The sequence below is a fragment of the Tinamus guttatus genome, unplaced genomic scaffold, assembly GCF_059628265.1.
Source record: "Tinamus guttatus ecotype Peru unplaced genomic scaffold, ASM5962826v1 Tinamus_guttatus_pri_ptg000459l, whole genome shotgun sequence".
NCBI lineage: Eukaryota > Metazoa > Chordata > Aves > Tinamiformes > Tinamidae > Tinamus > Tinamus guttatus.
The window spans coordinates 1,380,781-1,399,092 of NW_028288993.1; the positions used below are offsets into that span (position 1 = coordinate 1,380,781).

The 18,312-nt window shown below is 49.0% G+C and overlaps 1 protein-coding gene across 1 annotated transcript; it reads left to right on the forward strand.

Annotated features, from left to right (window-relative positions):
* The first annotated feature begins 1,814 nt into the window (after nt 1–1,814).
* On the forward strand, nt 1,815–16,937 carry LOC104571013 (acyl-CoA dehydrogenase family member 11). Its single transcript, XM_088532233.1, has 15 exons — nt 1,815–1,967; nt 2,672–2,704; nt 5,309–5,541; nt 6,183–6,282; nt 6,645–6,762; nt 7,596–7,738; nt 7,842–7,991; nt 8,544–8,638; nt 8,886–8,985; nt 10,307–10,447; nt 10,871–10,963; nt 11,421–11,528; nt 16,137–16,296; nt 16,496–16,562; nt 16,809–16,937. The coding sequence occupies exons 1-15, from the start codon at nt 1,815–1,817 to the stop codon at nt 16,933–16,935; spliced, it is 1,821 nt and encodes a 606-aa protein (XP_088388359.1). The 3' UTR covers nt 16,936–16,937.
* The last annotated feature ends 1,375 nt before the right edge of the window (nt 16,938–18,312 follow it).

Here is an 18,312-nt window from a genome sequence, read left to right on the forward strand (position 1 = left end):
CTTGAGAGAAAAAAATTGAGAGGCCCATACAGCTTTAATGAAAGCAGGCCTTGTTAAACAAACCTGGATTAAAGAGGAAATTGTTTCCCAAGATTAGAAATCTGATTGATAAAGGCAATGATGCGGCATTTCCTATTTTTTTTTCTCCTGCACTTCAGCAAGGTGCTTGATGTAGCTTGACATCTTGATTAAAAACTTCCATTAGGCGGAATTAGCAAGGCAGCATTAACCGCCTTGAAAAATGGCTCCACGACAGATCTCGACGCGTAGTAGCTGCTAATGGGGGAGGCGTTAATGAAGGCGTTAATGAATAGAAACATCGCACGTGCGCCCCGGAGGAGCACTTCCTTGGCCAAGGCGAGTCAATATTTCTATCGCCCATTAAAAGCAGAAAACCAACGCGGCAGATTGATTTAAGTAAGGATCTCATGTGCTGGACAGGGGATGCTTATCAGAGCACTCAATTTAATCTTGCTTTGTATCTGCACACCTTTTTTCTTCTTTTTTGGCAGTCATTAAACGTTGACTGGAACATGGTGACAGCTTTTACGCTAAATTTAGTACTTCATTTAGTAATGAGGGCACATTATAGCTACAAAAACATATTTACAGAAATGTGCAGCGCTAGATTTTTTAATATTTATATGCGATATATTTTTGGAGCTTTTTTTTTTCTTTCCTTTTAAGGCTGACAATTGGCTAAGCACGCTCTGAAGGGGACCAGGACGCACGTAAAACTAAGGCGTTACTCCCAAATGAGGTTATGAGCCAATTTAAGTGAGCCACGAAGCTACTAAAACATGTTTTTCTGCAACATACTGCATCTAAGCAGGGTTCATTTTATCAGGAAAATGTTACCAACCGGGCCGCTTTGTGAGGGGCTTCGGAGCGCGGCGGCCCCGCGGCCCTCATGGAGGCTCTCGCCGCCGCGGCCACAACAGTTTTTATTTACGTGCGATCGTGTCGGTGAAGCCGGGAGCGGCCGGGCAGCCCCTGCGGGCCCCGCGCCTGCCCTCCCTCGGGAGCGGCCGCCCGCGCGGGGCCCGAGGAGGCCTCGGCAGCGCGGGGCCCCGAGGCGCCGCTCCGACCCCTCTGCCCGGGGCGCGAGGCCTCCCCGAAGGCCCGAGGAGCCCCGAGGCCGCCCCCAGGCGCGAGGCCGCTGCCCCGGGTTCGGCCCGGCCTGGCCCGGCCCGGCCCGGCCCTACCTGCGAGGCGGCGGCCGCGCTCCGGCAGCCCCGGGCCCGCGCGCTCCCCCTGGCGGCGCGGACGGTGCCCGGGGAGGGCGCGGGCCGGGGCGGGTCGGGCTGGGCCGGGGGCAGCACCTTCCCCCCCACAAGAAGGAGCCCTTTAGCGTCGTGCCGAGCACGCTGAAGGCCGTGGGGGCTCCGGGTCTGGCACGGCAGCCCCGGGCTGCAGCCCCCTGATCAGCAACTAATCCCCCCGCGAGCCCAGGGACTCCCGCCTGTCGGGACTCCAGCGGCCGGCGGGAGGATGCAGCGGCCTCCGGCCACCTGCTCCCTTCTGGGCCCCTTTCGGCTCTCTTCCCAAGGACCTTTTCCCTAGTCTGGGGCCAGGAGCTGTTTCCAAACTCCTCCCCGAGGGAGGAGAAAAGGCAGAAGCGACTGTCAAGAGTAACAAGGGTAAAACCCAAAGGGGATCCAGCCAGGGCAGGCCCGGAGAGGGGAGCAGCTAGCGCAGCCCCTGGGAGCTCTCCCAGGCCCACGTTTTCCCGTTGCTTGGTGAGGGGGACCCTTGGGTGCCTTTCCACCTCCATCCGGAAGAGGAGCCGAGCCCGGAGCTGTGAAGGACTCAACATGGCCGGCATGCTGCAAGTGTCGGGAGGCCTGGAAATGCCCCGCGCGAGGAGGGAGGCCGACCCGCTCCTGCACGAGCAGCCCAGGACGGGGAACCCGTACACCGAAGACGCTTTGCTTCGGAGCTACCTGAAAAGGCACCTTCCTCCTCAGGTGACAACCTTCCTCCTCAGGTCTGGCGTGTGCTTGTGCCTGCGCGTGTGTGTGCGGTGCCGGCCTGGCGTGTGAAGCTCCGCACTATTGCTCTGTTGAGACCATTATCAGAACGTGTCTGAGAGCTCCTTTCACCTCTCAGCATTCTTTAAAATTCGATTTGTTTGAATCCATGTCCAGGTGACAATCCACGATCCAGGTGTCAGGTGACAACTCCTGGCAGGGCATAAACAGGATTAGAAAGGGCTCGGTGGGCTCCTGCGACTAGCTGGGTGTTGGGGGCATTGCTTGGGGACTGTCAGTGCATGTGTTGTGTCACCCACGGTAAGAGATTCCAGGGAAAGGGCTTTAAAGTGGGGATGGTCTCAAGCTCTGCTCCGGGCGCTCGCTTCCCTCCGCCTGGGAAGTGCGGCTCTGAGGGAAGCTCCTTTCAGAACGGTGCATTTCAGCTCAACACTCAAGTGTTTCTGTGTTTGCTTGTTCTCAACATCACTCATGGGCATATCTGGATGGGCTTGCAGACAGCAAGGGCTCTGCAGGGGAGACAGACGCAGGTCTCCATACAGCGAGGTTCAGCTGGGGGCTCCTCTGCTTGCGGCTGCGTCGAGTAGAATAGGTCGCCCCAAGGACTGCAGTAAATTCACCCTTTGCAAGGACTGCATCTCCCAGAGCTGAGTGTCACCCCTCTCTGTGATTTACTGCAGCAGAAGCAATATAGTGACCTGGAGAGCCACCAGGTGAGTAAAGGAGGCAGAACGTGGCTCTGAGTGATGCTCTCCCGGCCACTGCTCAGTCTCTGGGTGCATGAGGCCTTGCAGTCTGGTGCAATAGTGTGATGACAGCTTTGGGAGCTTGCATTTTTCACAGCCATCACTAAAGACAGGGATGAAGCCTCCCTAAGCATCGCTGTGGCCTTCCTGCCAGAAGATGGAAGAGAGAGGGATGCGTTCAGGCAGCCAGAAAGATCTTCCTCCCAGTGTGCACCTTTGGCAGAGCGTGATTCAAATCTCTCGAAAAACAAAAGGCTCAGTGAGGTCCATTATCCTTCCCCATAGACACAAAGTGTAAAACCTATCAGAAAATCAGCAAAATCCTCCTTACAGTTCTGGGTTCGGTCCCAGCGGGGCAGTGTTGCCTCGTTGTTGGTAGGGAGAGCCTCGTCTCAGCCTTCTGCCTCCTGTGGCGCAGGCTCGGCCGCAGTCCGGAGGTCCGTGCGGATGGTCAACAACAGGGGAAGCTCTCTGTGTCCTGCTGAAGTGGACACCTCCCTGCAAGTTGATTTCTGTTGTACTGTTTGCCTGTGTCCAGTGGTAACAAAAATATTTTCCTGGAAAGGAGCACAAGATCTGTTTTTTTTAAAATGATCTCTGAACTACATAGAAGAAAGTCTGCTCTTTTGGGGCACAGTTATCTTTTGGTCTTTGATCCTTCCATAAATATCTTCTTTAATATAAAGGATCATCTCTTTTCACTTTTGATGCATTTCCAATATACTAATCTCATGGGACATTAAAGCACTGACTAGGGTGAATAAGAGTGCCCAGAAAATGCTGCTTGTTAATGGCTTGTGGATGACCCTTCAGTAGCCTGTTGCACATTGCCTGGAGTGCCAAGGCTGCTGCGCACCTCGTTCAGCGGTCCCACTTACAGGAGCTCTGATTTTACTCTCCGTCTTTGGAAATAAACACATTAACGTGGGCAGCACACAGCATTAAAATGCAAAGTCAGGGCAGGAACACACAGAGAGGCCAATTATCTCACTGTGTATGGGAGTGAAGGGACTGTCACAGCTTGAATTCGCTCTTGTGTGCAGACACTTTCCTTGACCTGTCTGATTAGGGGTCTGGCAGGTTTGGAAACCACTTTGGTAAATTCATGTTCTTCTACCCAGCAAAAACTACCTGCTAAACAGTGCAAAGGTCCTTGCACTTCAGGGATTAGTGAAATCCACAAATCCTTGGACCCACTAAAACAACCTTTAGATTTTAGTCAAGGTACGATAAACATTGGAGTCATTTGAGTCCCAGCCAAATTGCAGCTAGAGCAAACAAATTGCACCAGTTTGATATGGAGCTCAGGCATGTTTTGGGTTGTGTTTTGCTTTCTGTATCACTGTTCATCTGAAAAGAAACTGGTTGGCCTGAAGTTTGAGCCTTCTAAAGCACTAAGCAGAGAGTAGGTGTTGGATGCTCATTCCCCAGTTTGAGAGGCAGAGCGATGAAGGAATCAATCGCGCGGGACGTAGTTTAATGAAAAGTCAATACAGGAGGGAGCAGAGAAAGGAGAAAAAGCAGTGTCTCAACTTCATCAGCAGCGAATTAATGTGTTGTATATTTGTGCTATTTGAATAGAGCAACAAGGACACTCACCTCCACACTTGTCATGCTTAGGGGGAAATGATCTTGTGTGGATAGAGAAGAACAAAAGGGATTCCTCTGATGAAAGCTAATCTAGATCAGGCACTTCTATGACCCTTATTACTGATTGAATGTATTTACAAGGCCCTACCATGCTAGAAGTTGGATTCATCTGACCTAATTTTAATGATCAGTAAGGTTATTTAAGTCTAGGCAAGTTCTCTGGGCTCTGGCCACAGTCAGTGCAGAGGAGCAGGTGCCTGGAGAGGGCAGTTCTTCTCCCACTAAAGCAAGGATCTAAGTCGGAGTGAATCCCTCTCTGCGGGTGCCCCTTTCTCTCCTTTAGGGATGGACAGACTGCTCTGTGACAGGCAGCCAACCCTGGCAAAAGTCAAGGCAAATTAGTTCTTACCTAGAGACGTTCAGGAAGCTGGTTGCAGAGTAGAAACGAATCTAGACCGCTCAGGAGCCAGCCTGAAGCTCAAACAGCTGAGCCATCCCTCCTTTGCTAATCCAATAAGCAGGTAACTATTGAGCCCAGTGGAATTTTTCTTATGTAGATGAGGCCTTTCCATTTTTGGCGGGTTTCTCCCCCTGGAATTTGTATCCAGCAGTAAATCACAGAATCGCTGAGGCTAGAAGGGGCCTCTGGAGTTCGTCTAGTCAACCCCCATCCTGTTCATGAGTATCTGTGTGATTCTCAACCCTCACACAAACATTTTTCTGTGTTTTGTAAAATCCAGAGACGCATCCTTTTCAGAAAAGGGGTTCTGGAAAAACAGTGACAGATGAGCACAGCTGTCCCAGCCGAGCCCACGAGACAAGCTGCTGTCCTGCTCATTACAGAACCACAGAAGGGCCAGGTGGCAAGAGATCATTAGCACCTGGCAACAGTTGGGCTCCATCTTTTTGTCTTTCGAAATAAGGCTGCGGGCCCTTTGTCTTCCCAGGGTGTGCTGAAGGGCTCCTGTTGTTGCTTCGCAGGTACAGGAGGAAGTGAGTCAGGACCTGGAAAGATTTGGAAACCGTCTGATAACCGAGATCCAACCTCTAGCATGGGAATGTGCGTGGAATCCTCCCGTATTTCGGCAGTATGATGCCTGGGGGGAGCGGCTGGATCATATTATCACCTGCTCAGCCTGGAAGAGGATAAAGGAAATCTCAGCAGAAGAGGGCCTAATTGCTGAGGCTTATGAGAGAAGATACTCCAACTGGAGGTAACTGGGGTGTGGGAATGGGTGAGGGCAGCTTGGTGAAGGCAAGTGGCCTGGTGACTTGGTGAATATTCTTGGTTATTCTTAGCAGGGTATATTCAGCATCTAGTAGGACTGGGCTCCTTGTTGGATAATGGGTAACAGATGAGGCATGGATAAAGGCACACCTAGCCCTGAACAGCAGGGTCTCTGGCCACTGTGATGTTCCACATGATTAGCTGTTCCTGGTGACCTTCTGCTGATAGTTGTACTCTTTGATGTCTCTTTTCTGATTCTGCGGCCTGGCACTTCTCCATACAGTTCCTGCTTTACCTGCACTCACCATTATACAGCCACAGGTCTGGACTTGTGATTGCATTGTATTCCAGAGGCAGACACACATTTACTGTTCTTAGGAACTGCAGTTAATGTGCACAACTGGCAAGCAATGCCTTTCATCCAGCCCCTGCACTGGCCATCTCTCTAGGAATGAGAAGCTCTTCTGTTCCATTTCTTCCTGGTTGAAATTTTCTGCCCTCTCAGAAATGAGTGTGGCCTGATTCTCACCTGCGTTGCCTGTATCCTTTTGGCCTCTCTCGAGTCATGTTTTATCCTTCTGCTGTTGAACTGCTGCAAAACTTCTCTGTTTTCATTTTTTTTCTTAGCCGTGTGCATCAGGCTATCAAACTCTACTTATTTTCAAACTTCTCTGGAGGTTTCAACTGTCCTCTGGCCATGACGGATGGAGCAGCCAAAGTCATTGAGGTATGAGCTCCCCTGTCTCTCGGGACACAGCCCAGGTGCTGGCAGCATTGATTAGAGCCAAGGCTCCAGGAAAGCTCATCTGCCACCTGCCTCTGAGCACATCCCTTCCCTGCTCTGTGACTCAGCTCCATCTCCCACCTGGCACGTTTCTCTGTTACTTACAAAGTCTTTGTGCACAGGTTTGCTTTTAGATTTACTTACGTCACTGAATACAGTATTATTGTCCACTTTGAGCCTTGCAGGGATGCTTGTAGGAGATGCTCTTGTGAGTTAAGGGAACTGTTGAAATTTGGTCTGGGCAAGATGCATCTACTGCGTTAGATGCGTTTTCATCTTGGTTTATTTTCCCTCCCCCAAAACAGTCGCTGGGTGTTCCTGGATCTCTGAAACATGTTTTTGGCCATCTGACAACCCGTGACCCGAAGAAGTTCTGGACCTCTGGCCAGTGGATGACGGAGCGCCGGGGAGGCTCCGATGTTGGTAAGGGCCCCTAGCTGGGAAATGACTGCAGTGACAGCTGGCTGTGCTAGCAAGCACCGAGAAGATGAAAGGTAGGGGAGAACTTTCAAAGCTGTGTAGTTGATTTAGATACTTCAGCCGAAGTCACGTAACTCTTTTAGATAGCTCTACCTTTTACTAGTAGAAGACCAAACTCATTCAGTACACACACACATGCAGATACGGAGGTGGTACTTGCACAGATAACCCACAGATATCTAGCTCTTAGATCTAACTCCAGAGCATCATTGAGGCCCATTCCAGGTAGAACTGAAGACATAGTCTTGACCTTCAACTTTTGTTCCTTGGCAAGTGATAGTAACATCAGAATAGACCAGGAAATCTCCGAACTCCATTACAGAGTCATAAGTGTGCAAAGAAAGTCACCTACATCTGATGAAGTAGTAGCTGTTTTCCTGGTGGGAGAAGCTGTGGAATAAAAGCTAGCAGGGTGAGCATCATTGCAGGACTCAATTCCACAGGACCATTTTTTGTTCTTGGCCATGGTACCCCCTAAAAAATGGAGGAGCTGGATTATAAACCACTATGTGTTTTGCCTACAAAGTGCTGCCATTTTCAGCTGTTGGCCTGGAACAATTGCTGGAAAGGTTCAGACTCAACCGAGGACGTTTTCTTTCTAGTACTTAACCCCGACTGCATCTTTTATCCAGGGCCAGTGAAGCAGATTAGCAGCTAATCCGTATTTCATCTTGATAGCAAGAGGTGACAAGCAAGACCTTCTGCTTAAGCTGAAAATCAGCACTGATTGATATAAAAGTTCCCATAAAGCCAAGATCTCCTGCTCCCTCTTACAGCTGATGGCACAGAGACACTGGCCAGAAAGCAGCCAGATGGTACATATCATCTCCACGGCTTTAAATGGTTTACATCGGCTGCTGATTCAGATGTGACATTGACCCTGGCGAGGAAAGAGGATGCTCGAGGACATGTAAACCAGGTCTGTTTCATTGTGGAAAACTGTGAAGGAGTGGGGATACGTGTTTACTTCCCTTTTTCCATCATAATAACATCTTCTTTGCATGCATTTTTAATTGCCCCAGGGTTCTGGAGGTCTGTCCCTGTTCTTCTTGAAGGTCCAAGATGAGGATGGGAAGCTGAACAACATCAAAGTGCAAAGGCTGAAGGACAAGTTGGGTACACGCCAAATGGCAACAGCAGAGCTATGGCTAGATGGAGCCAAAGCAGAGCTAGTAAGTGTGATTTCACCTTCTTGTGACCAGGCTGGCTTTGCATGGCAGACAACCATGAAGAAGAGAGACAAGGAAGTTTCTGCCACTTCCGTGGTGGGCTGTTTATTCCACAGAACCCTGCCCCAACAGAGCTGTGTGTAGGACAAAGCTGTGAAGACCTCAAGGAACTGATCTGAATTTAAAGCAATCTCTGGAGAAGGAAAACAAAATCAAACACAAAGTCATTTCAGGATGGTTATTTCCTTAATCCAGTTGGACGTGGCTGAGGGACAGTTCTGTGCCGCATGCAGGTGGGAACAGGTGGCCCAAGACCAGACCTGATCATGCTGATATTGTCTCCAAAGTCACCTGTTTAGTCACGCCAAAGACCTGGATAAAATGAGATGGCCATATTTTAGAGCAAGCACATCTTTCTGGTGCCTGAGGACAGACAGAGTGGGCTACCCCATCTGTCTGCCTCTTGACACATCTCTTGCCTAGACAGATGTGCTTCAGCTTCCAAGGTCATGCAAAAGGAGGTTTAGATCAGCCTTTTTCCTTCGATGCTTTCAGATCTCTGCAGAGGGCCGTGGAGTGGCCTCCATCTCCCACATGCTGAACATCACTCGGATCCACAATACCATTGGTGCAGTAGCTGCCATGAGAAGGTGAAAGTGCCGCTGCCCTGGGGCTTACCAAGCTTACCAAGACAAGGGGACTTTGCAAGGCTTAGCGTGGCACTGCTTGTGGGCACAGGTCTGGGATCCACCAGTGCTGGAGAGAGTTGTTCTGTGGGTGATTTAGGCTTGCATGCTACAGCTGAGTGGGGTTCTCCCAGTGGGAGTGGGAAACGGGAAAGGCCAAAGGTGAAGTAGGATTGCTAGTCTAACTCTTTTACCTGGCTGTATTCTCTAGGATGATCAGCCTGAGCAGGGAGTATGCCCTGCGGCGAGTTGCCTTTGGGAAGCTCCTCAAGGACCATCCCCTCCACATGCAGACAATAGCCCGGATGGAGGTAAGGCTTCTTGGAGCTGAGCTGGATCTGCTAGGGAGGAAAGAGGGCAGAGACTCATAGCTGCTAATGAGAGCAGCCAACCTGCCTCTCTGTGCAATGGTCACAGGTAGCTGTCTCCTGCTACAGTAAGATGCATGCAACAAGGGATTGACATATTTCAGTGGGATTTGATCTGGCAATTAACTTCTTTGCTGGACTTCAGACTTAAATAACAATTGCTTGGGGACAACTGAGAGGATTGCCTAAATGTATGCATGCATCTACTATGCCACAACCTCTGAACTTGGTCAGCAACATCTGAATCCAAACATTGCAACATAATCTCCTAAATTGGAGTTAATGGACTGTTTAGTAAGACCAAGGCAGACTCATCCAACTTGCCTGGGAGCCTGTGCACAGGTAGAAGGGCTATTCAGTGTTTGCAACGAGTTTAAAGAATTCTTGAGGGGTCAAAACACACAGACTAACTGGCCCTTGAGAGCATGTCCTGTTCACTGTGCACCTGCTCAGTGCAGAGCAAGCCTGAGTACTGCTTCTAGGTGTGAATCTCAGACCATGAAACACAGAGAGGTCTGAATTGGCACTCTGGCTTTGAGAGTAATTTCATGTCTGGGCCTCAGCTCCTTACAGAGCAGCTCACTGCTTGGCATCAATGCTGAGCTGTAGCAGACCACTACTTCCACAAGATGCAGGTGGCTTCCCACCCCAACAGATGTTCAAAGAGAATGCACCCAGTTCTCCTCTCCACACCCAGGCAGCACTTCTTAGTTTACGTTGTGTAATGCCAACAGTTGTCCTTGGGCAGCAATAGGTCTGTGCAAATATTTAAATGAGTATTAAAAATTCCATTTGCAGGGGGAAGCACTGTGGGGAAAGTGGTGTCACTCACATCTCGATATAGCAAAGCTTCCCGAAGCTCAACTTCCAGATTCCTCACTAGGCAACTTTCATTTGGCAAAAGACCTTGCAGGTCTTGGTACTCAGAGGCTGACAAGGATGGTTTCATGTTATTTATCCTTGGAAAGAATGTGGATTTGTGACGTGGATGCCTGGTGGGAGTTTTGATCTGTCTCTTAATAGGCCTAATGAATTCAGTCCTCTTCCTGATACTGGACTGCAGTAACCAAGAGAGGCATTCCCAGACTGTCTGCAGAATTCCATGCTTTGTGCCTGGGCTGCTGGCAGCCTCTGGCTCTGAAGTTGTGGGTCTGCACAGGAGGAGGGGTAGCCCTTTGCCCAGGTCTGAGTGTTAGCGTCATGGCTCCTCAGCAGGTCAGGCTAAGGCCCTTGCCAGTGAAGGACACCACTTCTCTGCCTGCAGGTGCAGACCCGAGGGGCCTTTCTTCTGGCTATGGAGGTAGTGAGACTGCTTGGACTTGTAGAAACCAACATGGCAAGTGAGCAAGACAAGCTTCTCCTGAGACTGCTGGTACCAGTAGCCAAACTTTACACTGGGAAACAGGTAAGGAACAACTAGCTCCACCAGCCTGGAGTGGGTCTGTGTGGCGCATTATTAACTTCAGAGCTGCAAAGAAACATGATTAACATGGGATGTAGCAAGTAAAAGGTTAAAAATGCTCCTGGAATACAGAATAGACATTTACTTTCATACCTCAGGCTTTTGCTTTCACAGAGGACTGTACTGAAGGAAAATCTCCTTGGACATTCTCTCAAGATCCAACTGCTTATGTAGTCCTCTCCCAGTGTTGCTCACTTTTCATTCCCCAGGATACTCCTCTCCTCATTTAATGAGCAACCTGCCTCAGCAGATCAATGAGATCCAGCTGGCCCCATCCCAGCAGGAACTGCCACATGACATTAGGTATTTCTGGATGCTTTCTCCTCTTGTGCAATGTGCAACATGCTAGTTCTTTACATTTTGCAGGCTACTGCTGTTGTTATTGAGGCCATGGAGACTTTTGGGGGACAGGGCTACATGGAGGACACAGGCCTGCCAGTCATAGTCCGAGATACGCTGGTAAGAAAGCAGCAGGAGAAGCAGAGAAAGCTCCTTACTTGGAAGCCTTTGTGTGTCACATAGTATCTCCCAGAGTCCTCCAGAGCTGCTTGCTACATGCTCAAAGAAAGATACAGCCCTTCTCAGACTCGCTGCAGCTGTGGCAGCTCTTTCACAGTTGCCTTCCTGCTCAGCCCAATCACCACCCCATCCAAAGGGGGTTAGAGCAGCCCTGGAGGGGAGGGAACATGACATTTTCCTGTCACAAGAGCTTGTTTCTTAGCTCAGCAATGTAGCTGGCCCCCTAACACCAATCATTAATAATACTTTCCATTTGTGGTGAGGCAAGAAATTTCTAAAGGTTTCCTCACTATCCCTTAACTCTGACCCATATCTTTGTTGTCTCTCTTTCCACATTTGTTGTTGTCACTCCAAGAAGCTCTTTCACAATCTTTCCACAGTCTCTTCTACTCCACAGGTGCTGCCCATATGGGAGGGAACAACAAATATTCTGTCACTTGATGTCCTGCGATCCCTCACTAAGAGTCAAGGGCAGGTGATGGCTGTGTTCCTCTCCACAGTGCAGGTGAGCTCACATGATCTTCCAAACCCGCGTGGACGCAGTCTTGTGCCAGGCGCTCTAGGTGACCCTGCATGTGCAGGGAGCTGGACTGGATGATCCCTAGAGGTCCCTGCCAACCTTAGGCTGAATCATAGAATCATAGAATGCTTAAGTTGTCCACTGTGAGAAAGTGTCATTTGGGATTAATGCTCCCAGCTGAGACCTGTGGAGAATATGATCAAATTCAAACCTTTAGACATGTGTGCAGAAGATGTCTCTCAATTCTGCTCCTTAAATAGCACTTAAAAACAGAATGTAGGCAGTATTTGCTTTGGGATCCTTGTGTGCTGCAACAATTCAACTCAGTGCTGGTAATGCACAGTACAACACAGTACAGAATTCTCACGGGGGACTCTGGTGCATTCAATATAAAATCTTATCCATCCATCATATCTTGCAAGAACCTGACCTCCAACAAGTGGCTGCAAAGGGCAACTTCATTCTATACAGGTTATCTCTCTTTCCTTCAGAGATGAGTGTCATTCTACCACCCTCTCACAGAGCTTTTTGTTAAAACAAAAATACATGACACAATTTATCTAACTGACAAAAAAAAAAAAGCCATGTCCACTCATAAGCTAATGAGCATGACTGCTAATTAAAAGCCAACTGGTCCAGCTGTTGATTAAAAAAAAAAAAAGTAGTAGTAGTTTACTCTGACAAGAAAGGTAATGGAGTGGGGAGGGGAAGGAGAGGGTGGTAGGCCCTAAAAATAACTTGGAAAGGAGCTGGCACCCACAGGCTTTCTCACTTATATGAATTTAAGCTAAGTAGATACCCCACAAAGTGCCATACTTGAGTCCTAGGACTGCACCTTGCTGGTGTAGCTCAGAGGGCCCCTTCAGCTTTTTAACAACTGGATAATGGGAGAAATGATAAAGAATTCAGCAACACGACTCAGAGCAAATAACTGAGCATCTGTAACACTGAGTATAGACTTACTAATTAGTAAGCTTGTAATGACTCTTGCTTTCCCATAAATCAAGCTGCATGTGAGACTGCAGGGTGAAAAAGCATGCATTGATTTTTAAGGTTCTTCAACTTCCAGCAAGTGTTCTGGCGTTTTCCGTTCATGTCGTGCTTAGATTGCTTCATTTCCACTGATTTTTGCTAACGGAGTTGCTGTGCTGGGAGGGCTGTGCTGATGCACGTGGTGCTGGATGTGGCAGGTTGTACTTGGCAATTTAAGCTGGGCGCAGAGGAGCTTGGCCCAGTGCGGGACGGGCGCTGGGGGGTTTTCCTGCTCACGGTGCCGGGACCCAGCCCTGCTCCTGAGCAGACACCACCTTTCCCAGGGTTAGACCCTCGTGGGAGCTGGCAGCACCTCTGCAGCACCGGTCAGGGCACGCTCAGTTTCTACACCAGAATGGGGGTTTCGCTTACAGATGAGGCACAATCCCTTTCTGAGCTCTAGTTGCTCAAAATCTCTCGGCTTCTAGGAGCCTGGCTCTTTTTAAACCATCTTTACTATGCCCATTTAGTGATGAAATTTAGTCCTTTGTATGGGAATTTTTATTATTGCATTCCCTTTTCTTTTTATTAACACTTCTCAAAAAAAAATAGTGCAGTTCCTTTTACCATTTTTCATCAAAGATTTCCATTTGTAGGATTTGTAGCCAGTGAGAGAAGTGCCTTGGGAGAAAGAAGCGTTGTCTTAGCACCCTGTTCTGTGAAAATCATGTTTTAGTGGAATTTCTTCCCCCTGCTCCACTGCTACCAATTTCTGCTTTTTTCTTGTGCCATTTGGCTCTATTGACTGTGGGATAACAGAGGACTGATGGAGCTGCATCCATTTGGTTTTGTTGTCCATGAGCAGTAATCCAGTGGCGCCGTTATCTTCAGAAAAAGAGAAAACACAGAGAATTTTTTTGCCCAGCATGGTTATGAGAAGCTGAATTTTTATGGTTCTTGATATGTAGGCAGGTTTGTTGCAAGGAAGGGAAACCATCCTATCCAGAGGTGATTAGTCTGCAGCGACTCACGAGAACTCGTGGCAGGAACAGGAAGGGGGAGAGACAGTCCCGGATTCCCACCAGCCGTGCTGGGAGTTTCACATGGGTGCTGCAGTAATTTCACGCTATGCTAAAACATTATTCAGTGGAATTTTGAGCCAGGCATACTTTAAAATTCAATTACAAGTTGAAAAGTGACTCTGAACTAGCACCTGGGAACTCTGCTTATTGCGTTTTAGTGGTTTCAGATTAAATTTGGTCACATCACAAACACAGTTTTCTTTCTGAATGCTGGTCTTCTATAACTCATCTTCTATAACTCAGGATCAAGGCTGTGATGCAGCAGGAGCGATTGTGCAGGGCCAAAGCCCTACCTGTAAGCTGGCCCCATGGTAGTGCTTTTAGGTCATTTTTAGACTATAAGCCCAGCTGTAACAGAGCAGGAAAAATATCTCGGCTGTTAAAGTGAGCCTACCCATCTGCTTGAAATATTAATGTGAGGCTTTAGCTTCAAGCCCTGTTTTGGATGGTCTCCCTGGTGCTGTATTTTTACATAGTTGTGATTATTGTTTGTTGTAGGTAAAATCCATTCTGTCTTGCTTGGTAGTCGATGAGTGAGAACAAACAAACGAGTGACAGCTTAAATATTGCTGTGATAACCTGAAGGATTCAGAAATATCGAGGCTGTAAAGCTCTCTTGCTCTCTGATGACAGTCAGAAGAGAGGTGTACAACAGGCATGCTGATGCTGTACGTGTTTGCCTCCCCTCAGGAGGCAGGAATTGGAGCAAATCAACATGCAGGAGGGAAAAACAGGACTTGCTTCTGCTGTGAGCATCGTCCCTGAAGCAGCTGTCTTGCCTCTCGTTCGCAAATTCCTCCCCTCTCCCCCTTTGCAATGGAGGATGTGGAAAAAAACAGCTTGGTCTTGCAGAAAACCGAGTGCTCTCAGTTAGGAAAAGAATGAGCGTAGTGTTTAAAAAAAAAAAAAAAAAAAAAAAAAAAAAAAAAGGGGGGGGGGGGCATTATTGGAAGGAGTGTCAACCAAAAATGACTCTATTCTAAAACCCTGCTTTATCCTACGCGGCTCGCGGCCAGCTGGGAGCCCCAGGGCGCTCCGGGTCCTGGGCGCATCGGCCGCCCCGGCCCGGCTGCTGCTGGCGCCCACCCAACCGCCTGGGAATATGTTTATGCCTTCGGGGGCTTTGATCTTTGCTGGCAACAAGCTCCGAGCCACTTTTAAAACATCTTATTAGCATTCTGCGGGTTTGGAGAGTCCTTTGGACTTTATCTTGGCGCTAGACCTGACCGCTTTAACGACGATGTTTTTGTATTCGTACAGCATATGCTGCGGGTATTTATTTACTGCTTTGCCTCGAGCACAGAATAGCATCCATTGAGGACTGTGTTTTTCCTGTATTAATCGTCAGAAAATACAGGGCAACGGTTAGGGAGGAGGTGTCGTGCACAGAAATATTACAGAAAGCAAAACTGGGTTCAGCTTTTGCAGCCTGACTCCTACTGCGCAAATAAGCTGCGTTTGCTTGTGCTAGCAAGAGGAGCTGCACGATCGCTTAAGCACTGAAGGCTTCAAAAAAAAAAAAAACCTCCAAAATCGAAGATTAGTTCTGCACAGAAGATACTTAGAGGCTTGAGCTTCATAAGTAACCTGCAAAGTAGACTAATGAACAAGAAGCATTTCCCACCACGCGCTGCTTAAATGTGCACTGGTTCAGTTTGCCGCTCTGGTCCCGCTGCAGCGGCTGCTCCGAGCAGCGCCAGGCCGTGGGCGTCGCGCTGAGCGGGGCCGCTTCCCCGGCCGTGTCCGCAGCCCGTGGCTCCTCTTGGTGAAGTGGCGCCGAGCGCGGTGTGACCAGGACGAAGGTTTGGCCCCAGCGCAGACCACGGGCAGCCCTGACACTGCTGCTCTGCAGGCAGGGCCCTGCAGGCAGGCAGTGGCCGCAGAGGGTCCCTCGTGGCCCTGCTCCCTTAGCAAAGGGCAGCTGTGTTGAGTCTCTTGGCAGACCCTCACTCGAAATGCCTTCACCAGACTTTGGAGACCCTGGATGAACCAGCTAAGCAGCAGTGTAGCTCAAGGGCGTGTGCATGTGCACACACTCTTTTAAGCATAGGCAAGTTCCTGACTTCCTTCTAGAAAGAACCAGTTGGATCCAATGACAAGAGACAGGTGGGATTAAATGGGACCTTCCCCTCAGACACCACTTGCAGAGAAAAGCTCTTTCCAGCCTGATTCTTCCTCTCTGAATGCAGCTCCAAGGTTTGGAAGTGAAAATATAAAATTAGGGGCGGTCACATATAATTACAACCTGACCCAAGTGCTCAGGCAGGAGGTACCACAGCTACGACTTGGTCCCCAAGTGCAGCTGGAAGACCAGCGTGGTGATGGCCACTCACTGTGTCTAGCTTATGGGAATCCACTGTTCTCAAGGCAAGGTTGGGAGTTTGCTTTGGGCAGCGTCGCTTGCTCCCAAGTGCTGCCCCTGTCGCTCTGCCTGCGGCAGTGCGAGTCAGAGCTACCTTGAGTATCTTGCTGGGGGTGCTCAGGACTTCTGTGCAGGAGGCAGAGCCTCTAATTTTTCCTGCCATTGGTTTTGTTGCAGAGAAAACTGGACTCGGCTTCTCGCAATGAGAAACTGGAAGCTGCCGTGAAGCTGGTGCGGGAGGCTGTCCGACTCCTCCAGAGCGCCGGCTCCAAAGGGGTAGCAACCATGGAGATAGCAGCAAGAGACTTCTCTTACTCCCTAGCGAGGATCTATGCAGGTAACGGGAAGGGCCAGATGGTTGATTTCAGTGTCCAGGTTTCTCACATTCTGGGGTGCATAACAGTGTTTGAAAGCAAGTTCAGTCCCCCCTTTTAAACTGGGGGTCAGCCTGTCACAGGAGAAGTAACCATTTTTCACTACTCTCTGATGTTTTGGCTGCAGTCTGGCAAAAATTCTGTCCTACGTTTTCTTCCCAGGTGCTCTTTTAATTGAACATGCAGCGCAGCCCGATTCCTCCTCCACGGACGTCTCTGCTGCTCAGAGGTAAGCAGGAATCTCCTCTAGCCCTGGCTACTTTGCACAGCTCCCCATGCGCTGCCTCACTGGGAGATCCGACCATCTGCCAGCTGGGACCTTAGCTCTGATGGACACAAACAGCATCACTGCTTTTCCTTGCCATGGGGCATCTTCCTTCTGGCAGCAATGAGAAAGATCCCCCCTGGAAAGGACTCAAGTGGAAATCTGTCTGTATGATGGGACTCTGACAAATTGTTTGCATTCTCTGTTCAGGTGGTGCAACCAGGAGCTGTGTCCTGTCAGCACGGAGCTGAAAAACAGCAGCTATGATGCCCAGGCAGCGTTCATGGACAGCTGCCTGGTGTACGACGGGAGCCCTGTCGCACACAGCAAGCTGTGACTTGGCAGAAAAGCCAAGGAAGAATCCTTTACCTGGGAAAATCACAACTGTAGGTTACTGAGAATTAGTAAAATGTATTAGAGAGAGAATTAGATAGTGAAATGTTCTTACCAGGTTTTAGGCAAAGGCTAGAGTGATCAAATGCAGATAAAGACTTGAAGCAGCATCTCTTCAAGTGCAACTGGTGTTCATGCTAAGGAAAAGCACCAACTCAAACTGAAATTTCTGACACTGCTTAAATACAGAAAATCACAATTTTGTTACATTTGCCTTCTTGCTTCCCAGTGCTGTTCCTAGACATTCTTTCACCCTGGCAGCTGCCAGGGCAACCTTGACTAATCTCTTAACGATTTGCTCACAGCCAGGTGGTTGGTAGCTGCCATTCATACAGGTGACCTCTGTGACAACTGTGACACTTGATTCCAGACCCCCAAACTCTGTGACTGATCTTAGCAGCTTGTTGGGAAAAGCAAAGGCGTTGTATACAAAAAAATTCTATTTCCTTAATCCTGCCATGGCTGAGGGTATGGTTGTGTAAGCTCATTGGGCACTGTTCAGTGCTTTTGATGTTTCCTTTTCCTGTCTATCTTGTCCCAAACAAACTTTGCTGTGCTTTAAAGTAGGCTGAAGCAGAGGCTTTACCTTGCAATGCCTGTGACCAGGTGCCTCATCCCTGTGAAAGCTGCTACCTAACTCAGCTCCGTAGTTAGCCGAGATGGGTAGCAAAAACATCCTAAGCCTACGGCCCTGGAAATGGAGGATATAATGATTTGGGATTTACATCTTCATAAATGGTCGGCATCAACCTCGACTCTACTGTATGAAGCTGCTCTGGAAAAGGTTGGGAGAGGATGTGGTCTCAGCTGCATCAGAACTGTACATGCTGCTACTATAATTAAAGTAAAATTTTGCCCTCCAGATGGCTTAGTAATTTTCTGTTTGTGTATCCTAATGATAAGGCAAGTCATACTGACATAGGTTCTACTAATGTAAGTTTTAGATCGAAAGCCAGTTGCCACCATCAAAGCAAACACCTAGACGTTGATTGCGTGCTTCTCCCCACATCAGCACTTCGGTCTGCCTGCTTGATATTACCCTGATGAGAAAAAGTTTCTCCTTGCAAAGTTGCTAATAACAGAAGAAAAACAACAATAGAAGAAAGACAACTGGAACATATAACTGCAAAAAGCTACCTGCAAGTAGGAGAAAGAAGGGGAAGGGACAAGAAAGGAGCTGTTTTCTGAGCACAAGTTACCCAACAGGTTGCTGAGGCTGAAGACCAGGGCTCTGAGAGGACTCTGCGGATCAAAGACACCGTCTGAGGAGGAGCCGGAGCAAGGAGCAGTGTCTGGAGAGGTCTGGGAGCAGCAAGCGGAT